The sequence below is a fragment of the Euprymna scolopes genome, chromosome 44, assembly GCF_053919585.1.
Source record: "Euprymna scolopes isolate OS-2025 chromosome 44, ASM5391958v1, whole genome shotgun sequence".
NCBI classification, from domain to species: Eukaryota; Metazoa; Mollusca; class Cephalopoda; order Sepiida; family Sepiolidae; genus Euprymna; species Euprymna scolopes.
The window spans coordinates 14,332,299-14,345,072 of NC_136525.1; the positions used below are offsets into that span (position 1 = coordinate 14,332,299).

The 12,774-nt window shown below is 31.8% G+C and overlaps 1 protein-coding gene across 7 annotated transcripts in view; it reads right to left on the reverse strand.

The window, feature by feature from the left end:
* LOC145268699 (uncharacterized) overlaps nt 1–12,774 on the reverse strand; it is a 444,413-nt gene that overhangs the window by 68,109 nt on the left and 363,530 nt on the right. For all 7 annotated transcript variants that reach the window (XM_080124231.1, XM_080124234.1, XM_080124229.1 and 4 more), the window contains exon 2: nt 2,753–3,724. In XM_080124231.1, the coding sequence (XP_079980357.1) occupies nt 2,753–3,687 (935 nt within the window). In that variant the 5' untranslated portion in view covers nt 3,688–3,724. The remainder of the gene's footprint in view (nt 1–2,752; nt 3,725–12,774) is intronic.

The following is a 12,774-nucleotide window of genomic DNA, read 5'->3' on the forward strand; positions in this document are numbered from 1 at the left end:
AAGCAACATAGAGCCTTGTGAGTGCCCAATGGATGACTAGTTTAGAATACCAGGCACTGTATGTAGAAGGTTTGTTGGTTGTTTTTGTTTTACGGCATATCAACCCATTCCAGGTTATTTCATGCGGAATCCAGTGATTTTGAAGAACATTTTTTTAATAGAATATATTTGTTGTTTTCAAGTCGGTTTCTATTTAACCCATAGTTGGGACCCTAACAGGTACTACCACTCCAGGTCAGAGTGGACCTCGGAGCAATGGTAATTAAAGGGTGGCTCCACACTCCCCAAAGCCCGCAAGCTGGGGTCTCACCACTGGATATAGTTGAAGGTCATATCCAGGACCAGTATGTAGAAGGACATTGACACCTTCCTGCAAGAACCTAACATCATAATTTCCCCTGACCAGGACATACGTTCGATTGGGCACTGCTTATGAATTTGATAATCCCATGGAACTTCTTCCTATGGAGGAAACCAGTTCAACCAACCTTTTAGCACATTCCGGTTTATTACATATTAACAGGGTTACCCAGTGTTGTCCAGGCTTAAATGAGGTACCTTATGTACTTTTGCACTCAGTTCATATCAACATACTACTTTGGCAACATTGTGAAATCTACAAAAGGCAAGAGAAGTTATTCCTCTACCCTTCTGGATATGTGGTTTAACATATTTTAAAGCGTCTATTTAATTTGAAACACAAGTAGTGCCGATTTGTTAGATTAGAACGACGACAAAATGGCTGACATCAGATGTTCATCTGAGAAATCTTCGCAATTGCTTAAATCATGAAAACAAAACAAAAAATTGTCAAGCTTTATTAGAGTTGCCTCCCGTTTGCCAACAAATTTTTGCACAAATATGAAACAATAACCATAAAATAGAGACTAACTCAAAGAAAACAAAAATACCAGCGGAGCCAGTAACTTTTGCGTTTTCTTTCCCAAAAAACAACCAACACACCTGAGGATGGTCGAAGGACAATCCGACCAAAACATTGCACAAATAACCCTCAAGATGAGAACAATAGTCCAATCAAAACAATATAAACAATCAGCCCTCATCTAAAAAATTGGAGACTTTAAAACAAAAGACTGAGAACATCACGGTGAAAATTATTGGGTGGATTTCTATTAGTATTATGTTTAACAATCGAGTTTTGAGACATTACTGACACTCAAGTTTTTTTTTTTTCGGTTTAACTTACCAACTTGGCACTACTTGCTTTTCAAACTGAATAAACGTTTTAAAGTGATTAAAAACACTAAAAACTTGTTCAGGTGGGTAGAAGAATAACTTATCTTGCCTTTGGTAACATTTATTTGTTATACATTTGTTTTTTTATCATTTTTTCAGTTTGTTGCGTATACTGCAAAATCCCCTTTTTTTAATTTGTATTTTTGATATTAGTACTAAAACATTACGGACTTAATTTCTACCTCTTGTTGAGGGTTTGCTATAATGCACAAGCAAAAAGATAGCTATGCTGGCAACCAATGTAAATTAGCTCCTATAACTTGCTATTGCTCTATGCATGCAAAAACCAAACCAAAATAAATACTTAAAAAAAACATTGTCTACTTGAAGTAAAAAAATAAAAAACTTTCCTTGTTCCCAACCTTTTTGTAACAAAAACAAAAAAAAAATGTGGATATTTTTTTCATAGAATTTTTATTTACCCACTTGTCTTTAACCCCCTCTAGGCACATCCAGTGTTTCCCAAGAATCATTAGACACCTGTTGCCAGTCCTGACACTGCAAGCTATCTATCTCACTACCAGGGTTGGTTGTTTTTGTTTTACGGCATATCAACCCTTTTCGGTTTATTTAATGCCGAATCCAAAGATTTTGAAGAAAAATTTTTAATAGAATATATTTGTTGTTTTCAAGTCGGTTTCTATTTAACCCATAGTTGGAACCCTAACAGACACTACCACTCCGGGTCAGAGTGGACCTGGGAGCAATTGTAATTAAAGGGTGGCTCCACACTCCCCAAAGCGCACAAGCTGGGGCCTCACCATTGGATATAGTTGAAGGTCATATCCAGGACCCCCATTGAGGGACTTTTACCCTCTGCAGGGGGCAGTCGGCATATTCTAATGCCCCACCGACAGGGCCGCACTACCAGGGAGAGAGTATACATAAGTTGCAGAATGGCAGGAAGTCACAAGTGACACATAATGAATAAGATAATGAAATAATTCTGTGACACAAACAGATTTTGGAAGACGCATTACCCTCATCCAGAGTGAGGAGCACATTATTCATAATGCATAATCCTCTGCAGAAAAATTTTGATATTTTATACGACTAAAAAATCTAGGATCATATAAAAGTACTAAAACCTCAGCATAGTGTCGCAGCCAAAACCTCGGCATAGCATCGCAACTAAAACCTTGCCATAGTGACCAAAACCTCAGTATAGTGATACAGCTAAAAACCTTGGCATAGCATTGCAACCTAAACCTCGGCATAGTAGCGCAGCCAAAACTTCGGCATAGTAGCGCAGCCAAAACCTCGCCATAGTAGCGCAGCCAAAACCTCGCCATAGTGGTCAAAACCTCAGTATAGTGACACAGCTAAAGCCTCGGTATAGTGTCATAATGAAAACGTGAGTAATGCGACAACCCTAATTAAAAAGGCACTGGAGCACTGCGACCAGTGCTGCATCATCTAAGGTTTTGCTTGACGTGATTTCTTTTCTGAATTTAAAAAAGAAAGTTTTATTCAAAAACAAAAATGTGATTCCTACCTTGATCCAAGGAGTGACTGGCTGGACAACTGCTTCTTAACAATATCCTCCAAGTTCATGCTTGCGCGGTCAGTGGATTGGACATTAACACTCTCTGCGTTTTCAATCTTCTTTTCGCAGACGTTGGCTGGTTTGTCCTTCGAGATCAAAACTGCTGAACCACAGGTAGTTGGCTCAACTTCGTTCGCCGTGACGGTAACAACCGTCTGTAAACCCGGCTTGGCTGTACCATTCGTATCGCTCTCTTTATCCTCGCCAGAAAATTCTATCGAGTCAAAATGAGCCAGTGGTGCATGTAGACTAACATCATCCACAAATATGTCTGACACCTGACTTGTGGTACGGTCCATCATCGTCACCATGGTCCGTGTCCAATCGAGACTGTCAGTGGACTTCCAGGATAATCGGCTCGACTTGCGTTCTATTCGCCCTTTGCAGCGAGGTTTACGGTGACTTAGAGGGACGCTGGATTCACATCGACGAGCCGGTTGGGACACGGGCCGGCCATGCCCAGATGTCCACTCGACATTACTCTCAGGCAACTTGGACACGCACTCAAATTTACACTGTCCATTGACATCGCAGTTTTCACCGCAGGCGCATGGGCCATTGTCGATCAGCTCAAACGTGTCTGTTGCTTCACGAAGTTCGCTGTTTTCAGCAAGTTCTTTCAGTTCCTTGTTACATTGGGACGAGGTCAAGCTTTCAATGCCACTGTCAATGGTGTTTATCTTGAGGACCTCATCAGACTTTTCATGGCTGCCTAGGTTCGTAGATTGGGACGCTGAAGCGGGTTGCTGGTTGTGGTCTTTGCCCGGTCGATAGACGTAGAGAGATCCGTTCGGTTGATGGCGTGAAGATTCTTTGGAAAGAGGTTGATTTTTAGAGTTACCTTCCGCGGCATCATGCCCGGATTTGGAGTAACATGTCCCCATCCTTATGTTAGGGTGTCAGTCCAGTTTCTATACTGACCTGGAAAAATAAAAAATAAATAATCATTAAAAATAAAAGCAGAATACCGTTATCAATAAACATCAATCATTCAATTGCTTTGCTTGACAGAGTATGAAATTCTAACCTGCTTTCTTTTTTTAATCTGACAAACTGGACCTTAGTTTAGACATTCCCTATGAAAATGTTTGACACTAGTGCACTTTAACTAATCAAAACTATTTTTTTTTTACCTTTTCAGAAAAGTTCTAGTGCAGAAAAAAGGAGAACATACAAATTTCAATTATTCAAATCAAACTTTCTGGTAATTCAAAACAGGTTCAATGAATTAAAATAATTTGAATACCGAAACATTTATTGAATTACTTAAAAAAAAAATTTTAATTTACTATACAAGCAATAATATTAAAAAAAATTTTTTTTGGAATTTACAAATAAAAACGTAACATTCTATTTTTCAAAATAACTAATCTTAAAATAAATGTTTTAAAATTTACAGATAAAATATAGCATTCATTTCAGAATATTATGAAATCGGTGGAATGTATACTTTTTATAAAACTTTAAAAAAATATATTTCGATATAAAATAGTTAAGTCAAATTAGAATATATTTAAATGTTTGTAATTGTTTTTTCAATTTCTTTATTTGAAAATGTTAAATTATGATTTTTATTTTTTTTTTTGAAAAAGACCGTTGGGGGTGGGGAGATAAATTATGACTTTTTTAAAAAAAAAAAGTCAAATTGATGTTTTTGGAAAAAATAAATAATGATTTTTTCTTTGAAAAAGACAATGATTTTTTCTTTGAAAAAGACAAAATATGATTTTTTCTTTGAAAAAGACAAAATATGATTTTTTCTTTGAAAAAGACAAAATATGATTTTTTCTTTGAAAAAGACAAAATATGATTTTTTCTTTGAAAAAGACAAAATATGATTTTTTCTTTGAAAAAGACAAAATATGATTTTTTTCTTTGAAAAAGACAAAATATGATTTTTTCTTTGAAAAAGACAAAATATGATTTTTTCTTTGAAAAAGACAAAATATGATTTTTTCTTTGAAAAAGACAAAATATGATTTTTTCTTTGAAAAAGACAAAATATGATTTTTTTCTTTGAAAAAGACAAAATATGATTTTTTTCTTTGAAAAAGACAATGATTTTTTTTTTGGGGGGGGGGATGAAATATTTTTTTTTGAAAAAGACAATATTTTTTTTTAAGATTTTTTTTTTTTGGAAAAAGACAAAATGATTTTTTTTTTTTGGAAAAAGACAAAATATGATTTTTCCAGGGAAAAAGATAAATTACAACTTTTTTTTAAAAAAGATGAATTCATCTTTTTTTTTTAAATAAACTGATATTTTTTTGACAAAAGATCAATTATGAATTTTAAAAAAGTTAAATTATGATTTTTGTATAAAAAATTATTAAAAATAAAAATCTTTTAGAATATTTTCAGGTGTATGAATGTTTTTTTTTAAACTTGAGTCATTACTTGAAATAGTATTTCCTTTTGGACTAAAAACAATTTTTTTTAAAGAAATAAGATTTATGAGAATGTAGTGCATTTACATCCATTTCTAGGGAAATTAAAAAAAAAATTATTAAAATTTAGATTGTCTCCCATTTTCCCTACTATGGTTCTTCCAAAAAATGAAAACAAAAAATACTTCCAGTTAGTTAATATACACTAGTGTCAAATGCTTCAACACTTCAAGGCTGTTTTTTTTTTTATAGCTAATATACAATTTTTTAGGGCGATTACTGAATAGTTTTGCTTTGTGTAAAGTGATTTTATATTAGAAATTTTTTAAAATTTGTATAATTCAAACTACTGTCCACATTTTGAGTGCTATTCGTAAAACGTTTCGGTTGATGCAACCTTCGATACGTGTAGCTTTTCAAACTCTGGAATCTGCACAAAATTCCAAATTACATCCATTTTTTAATCCATAGAAGTAGCATGCTATTGTTCTGGCAGCCATAACCGCATAGAAATCCTAAGTAATTCGCAGTTGTATTTTTAAGTATCGACCACACTAGACAAAGCATGAAGCCACTAAATGTAAGAAGCTAAAAAATACAAGGATGAAATGTGAAAATAACTCAAGATGAAAATTCTGAAATATTCGAATCTTCAAGTGGCTAGTTAATACCATAAAAACCCTTGGAAATACCGCCAAGAAATTGAAATTTGAAAAATATAATAAAATCCAAAACATTTAACTCCCAGCTTTATTCAGTGCAAATCTATCTCTACTTGTATATGAAAGGCACTTTGTGCGTCCGAGTTCGTTCTCCAAAATGGCCAAGCTGATTTTTTGAAATTTAACAAAAATGTACTACAAATATCTGGGAGTGTTCTTGAATAGGTTTTGTATCGGAATGGCTCCAGTAAATATCAAAAATTGATAATCGAAAAGATCCAATTAAAGAAGGAACTGTCTGATTGACTATAGTCAACACCCTTATACAGCCTAACAGCACAATTGCATTTGAGATGTTTTATTACTTCACAAACAGAAGGGGCTGGCATTAAAATCAACAGTAGGTTCTTTTATATGACAGGGGCGCATTCAAAATGAATGTTTGTGCTTAGAGCACAACTGAACCATGATACTTAACTTTTGTATCTGAAACTAATTCAAACCATTATAATTAATTCTTTCTCTTTATAACATTTTATGGGCTATTTTTAATTGGGCCACCCTATATATATATATATATATATATATATATATTAAATTAGTCCAGCCCTGACAACCGTGTTTTAAATTTCTTCCATTTCTTTTTTTCTACGCACATCTTATCTTTATTTTAATAATATTATTTGAACTCATTCATTTTAATAATATTATTTGAACTCATTCCCTTTTCCTTGTACCCATTTGTGAATTATTCCACGGATTTATGCCTTTTGGATTACTTTGGACCATCTTCCAATTACGCGATTCCCTTGGATTTTACTTGTGAAAATAGAAATTTAACCAACTTTTAGATTCTGGATTTTACTGTTACTGGATATTTTACCCTTCACCAGACTATCCATTCACGTTAAATCACTTCATTTTTATTTTCACCATATTCCCTCTGCTTCACTATTTTTTACCAAGTAAGATCCATGACTTATTTGTAGTTTCAGTAAATCCTTTTGCAAGCAAAATCTGATCCCGCATTCTGCTAAATCCTACCCTCTGATGAGAAGGAAAGTATTTCTTCAAAACTCCGTGGATTAAGGACTATCTACTTATTTTGTGCTTCCTTTTAAAAATTAAATATGTTTTTAACTCTTTTTGAAAGTGTTTTTTTTTAACGTTTTATTAACTACTTGTTCTTATATATATATATATATATATATATATATATGTCATTCACATACACTACTGTTTCATTGTATCACAATTCATCAGTGCGGCTAGACTAGAACCTTTCTATAGCCAGGGATTGAACCTACAACCCTCACGTTGATATTTGGTAGTTCTACCCAACGACCCATGCAATCAGTGCTATCTAATGTATATATTCCTCATAATATAGTCCAATTTATTACAAATAAGAGATTCTTTTCAATGTTTATATTATTTTTTTATATAAAAGCTCTATTCATGCATGGAGCACTTTTGAACAAATATTGATCTTCTATTCTATGTTATATACTATATATGTATGTGTATATATATTTTTGTTCACAAGATTAAAAATATCCTAAAGTAAAACCATGGAATTTATTTCAACCCGATTGTTGATAGTGCTCAATAAAAAGAGCAAGATATCATTTCAATCAATTTAAGTAAACAAAATTATCATTAGTCGCGACAATAAATCTACTGTTTCAGTCTGAAAAGACTTCATCAGGCGACAAAAACAGACTAATCTTAGTCGAGGCATTATCTTTAATGAAATATATATTTTAATTAATTTATTTAAAAAAAAAAAAAGAAAAAAAAATCAAGCTTTCTTCAAGCAAAGCTCCCCACTGACGGTTGCTGCGGGCATGTCAAACTAAGCGGTAAAAACCTTGTTTCATAAACATTTTTATTATAAAAGTTCAAATAAAGACAGTTTTTTTTTTCTTAAATTTCAATAAATCGCTTCTTAGTCTGACAGGCCTGCAGCAACAATCGAAAGACTTGCTTGAAGAAGGCTTCTTTTTTTTTTTTTTTTCAATTTAATTATTTTTAGTGTTTGTGTATTTGAAAAAAAAAAAAAAAAAAAAAAAAAAAACTTATCACGGCTTCATTCAACTGACTTGTACATAATTTAACTGAGGCCTGACACTTAACTTTTTTATCTGAAACTAATTCAAACCATTATATAAAATTAATATTCTTTCTCTTTTATAACATTTTCTGGGCTACTTTTAAGTGGGATACCCTGTGTGTGTGTGTGTGTGTGTATATATATATATATATATATATATATATATATATATATATATATATATATATATATATATATATATATATATATGTATATATATATATATGTATATATATATTTTCTTAAATTTGCCCAGCCTTGAGAGCTGTGTTTTAAATTTCTTCCATTTCTTTTTTCTACACACATCTTATCTTCCTTTTAATAATATTATTTAAACTCATTCCCTTTTCCTTGAACCCATTTGGGAATTATTCCTCGGATTTCTGCCTTTTGGATTACTTTGGACCATCTTCCAATTACACGATTCCTTTGGATTTTACTTGTGGAAATGAAAATTTAACCAACTTTCTTGGATTCTGGATTTTACTGTTATTGGATATTTTACCTTTCACCAGACTATCCATTCATGTTAAATCACCCTTTTCTTCACCATATTCCCTCTGCTTCACTATTTTTTACAAAGTAAGATCTAGGACTTACTTGTAGTTTCAGTAAATACTTTTGCAAGCAAAATGCGGGAACAGATTTTGCTAAATCCTACCCTCTGATGAGAAGGAAAGTATTTCTTCGAAACTTTGAAGATTAAGGACTATCCACTTATTTTGTGCTTCCTTTTTAAAATTAAATGTTTTTAACTCTTTTTCAAAGTTTTTTTTAACCTGTTTTATTGACTACTTGTTTATATATATATTTAAATTAGGGGGTGGTCACCAACAATGTTTATTTTTTAACATGATTTTATTATTCCGTATCTTGGTTTTTTATTGAGAATTAAGTTTAGATCATTGTAATAATGTTTTTAAAATCATTGAAATCGTTTTTAACGCGTTTCAGATGTTCTGTGAAGCGTCCTCTTCAGAAATTATTTAAAATGCTTATAATATATTCAAAATGTGTTGGAGAAGTAAAAATAGCATTTTCGTAGTTCATTTGAAGTGTTTCCAAGAAGTGGAAACGTGTAAGTGTCTACTATTCATTGGAATGTTCAATTTTTATTACTGTTTTATTGGGCTGTGGTCACTCCTGTCTTGTGTTTCTCTCTCTCTCTCTCTCTCTCTCTCTCTCTCTCTCTCTCTCTCTCTCTCTCCCTCTCTCTTTCTGCTTGTGTTTTTTCTTCTCCTACTGTTGTTTTGATTTCCCACCTCTCCACTACTACCACTTTTCTTAACATCTCCCCCACCCCACCCCGGGGTTCCTTACTACACCACCTCTACACACCCGGGGAAACGCTAGGTACCCCAGCTAGTCATTTATATTGGTAAGAAACAGTCCATCAATGACGGGAACACAAATTCGGAATATTCGGCAACCGTGTGCGGGGAGGGAGGGGGCACATTGCTTTAAGAAAACCCTCGCTTGCTTCAACGTTTCTTTTTACTTGCCTCCCCACGAGGGCAGAGTTAGGCACAGGGTCGGTTTTTAATGTGGGGAACTCCAGATCACCAGAATGGGGTACTCTGGATAGTGCCAAAAATAAAAATTGTCTTAATCATGAAGGATTTCTCTTCCATGAAGGATTTCTCCACTGACTGAAGACAGAAAAGGGGAAGTGTAGCATCAGAACAGATACTACACTGTGATCTTGGCTCGCATACTACAATGTTGAAAGATTAAAAAAGGGGGTAAACCTATCAGAATTTAATCATCCTCACAGATGGTAAAATGCAGACTCAACTTCCATGAAATGACCCAGATGTTATGAAAAGATGTGTGGGCAGGGAGTGAGGGGGGAGGGTAAAGATTACAGCTATGATTCATCTTGTTTCACTCAGTAAAAATGAAAGGATGTGGGGAGACCATCCCTGGGGGGTACCTGACGAAACAACACACCTCCTTGTTTGACTTCATCCCAACATGAAAGGAAACATATCCATGTTTCAGGGGAGTCAGGGTTGGCAACAGCCTGGTACAGGTGCCACAAATAAAACATCCAAAACGTGAGGTTAGAAGCAACAGTCTTGCGTAAGGTGTGGCACTAATACGGTAAAAAAAAAATATATTTATTTAGAATTACACATATTCTAAGAAAAAAAAAAAATATTTAGAATTACACATATTCTAAGAAAAAAAAAATTATTTAGAATTACACATATTCTAAAAAAATATTTATTTAGAATTACACATATTCTAAGAAAAAGAAAAAAAATATTTAGAATTACACATATTCTAAGAAAAAAAAAATTATTTAGAATTACACATATTCTAAAAAAATATTTATTTAGAATTACACATATTCTAAGAAAAAAAATATTTCGAATTACACATATTCTAAAAAAAATATTTATTTAGAATTACACATATTCTAAGAAAAAAATATATATATTAAGAATTACACATATTCTAAGAAAAAAAAATATTTATTTAGAATTACACATATTCCAAGGAAAAAAATATTTTAGAATTACACAAATTCTAAGAAAAAAAATATTTAGAATTACACATATTCTAAGAAAAAAAATATTTAGAATTACACATATTCTAAGAAAAAAATATTTATTTAAAATTACACATATTCTAAGAAAAAAAAAATATTTATTTAAAATTACACATATTCTAAGGAAAAAAAATTATTTAGAATTACACATATTCTAAGGAAAAAAATATTTTAGAATTACACATATTCTAAGGAAAAAAATATTTATTTAGAATTACACATATTCTAAGAAAAAAAATTTATTTAGAATTACACATATTCTAAGAAAAAAATATTTAGAATTACACATATTCTAAGAAAAAAAAATTTATTTAGAATTACAGATTCTAAGAAAAAACATTTATTTAGAATTAGACATATTCTAAGAAAAAAAACATTTATTTAGAATTACACATATTCTAAGAAAAAAAAAAATATTTATTTAGAATTACACGCATTCCAAGAAAAAATATTTAGAATTACACATATTCTAAGAAACAAAAATTTATTTAGAATTACACATATTCTAAGAAAAAAAATATTTATTTAGAATTACACATATTCTAAGAAAAAAAATATTTATTTAGAATTACACATATTCTAAGAAAAAAAAATATTTATTTAGAATTACACATATTCTAAGAAAAAAAAATATTTATTTAGAATTACACATATTCTAAGAAAAAAATATTTATTTAGAATTACACATATTCTAAAAAGAAAAAATATTTATTTAGAATTACACATATTCTAAGAAAAAAAAATTATTTAGAATTACACATATTCTAAGAAAAAAAAATTATTTAGAATTACACATATTCTAAGAAAAAAAATACAGAAAAATCTGTACTTCATTATTATAGCAAAATCTGGCAGCTGAAAAAAATGACTTTTCAGCAAAAAAACAATGGTAGTCACATTTTTTTTTGTCCATTTCGACAATAAGCATTATAATCTACCTAATTTTTATGTCACAATTAGTTCAATATTTCTGCGATATTAAATAAAACATGTATTTCCATGGTTCACCGAAAAAAAAAAAAAAAAGAAAGATTTCAGCCATGTTTGTTTTATAACACACTAGCCTGGGTGCCCAGCGTTGCCCGGGTGTTGGAGGTGTGTGTTGAGAAAAAAAAAAAAAAAAAAATTGTAGTAGGTAGGCAGGCAGGTCTGAACTCATGACATGAAAGCGGAAAAGAGTGGAGGTGTGTGTAAGGGTGTTGGTTGAGCAAAAAAAAAAAGATGTAAGCAGGTTCAAACCCATACCGCAAAGGAGGAAAAGAATGTGAAAAAAATAAAAAAAAAGTGACGTCTTTGCTGTTGCCGCCCATCGCCAAACCGGAAGTGAGGTGTTTAAATTAAGGCTAGACAATCGAAAAGAGGCGATGACTTTCGAAAACATCAGCGAAAAAAGTGACCCCTCCCTGTAGAAAAAGAGTCGAGTTGAGGGTGAAGGAATTAATGTTTTTGGCCAATTTTCGATATTTGTTGCTCGAAGGGTCAAGCTTCAAAGTGATACCAAGCTCACGAAAATCTGTCGCCTCTGTCGACAGTTTTAGGCGGACATACAAATATACATACATAACTCAGTTTTTAATATTAAGAAATTAAAAAACACATTTCCACAGACATAAGTGTTGGGATGATAAGTCGGAATCGAAAAAAAAAAAAACGGAACTTTTTATGGTATTGGAATCGTAAAAATTTGTACCTATTTTCGAATGGCAAAAACGATTCTTTTAATTAACATTTTTATTTGGTTTTCTTTAAAAAAAAAATATTCTACTGCTGATAGTAATACTAAAATTACGTTTGAGAAAATATCTACACATTTAATGTGTTTTTACTGTAATTGGGGAAAAAAAAACTTTATATAGTTGTTTAGTTAAATAATTAGAGATTTATACAGAATCAGAATTGGTAATTTTATACGGAATCGGTAATTGTATTGGAATCGGGAAAAATACTAGAATCGTCCCATCCCTAATATATACACAAATACAAGTTCTTTGGCACCTTTCATATCACACAGAAGTCTATTTGCGATGTTGTGAGAGGCATTGAAGAGACTTTTTGAAATCGTCAAAAGTATAAAATAAAATATTACAAACACTTATTTTCAATCAAATCGTTTGATTGCCTGCTCTAATCGGGGACTCATCGCAGTGCACCTGGAGAAAACTTAACATGCCTCTCGCAGTGGCTAAGTTCACAATATATTGTAGTCTACATTGCACTGTAGAGCACCTACTGTTAATTTTTAAAAAAATTATTTG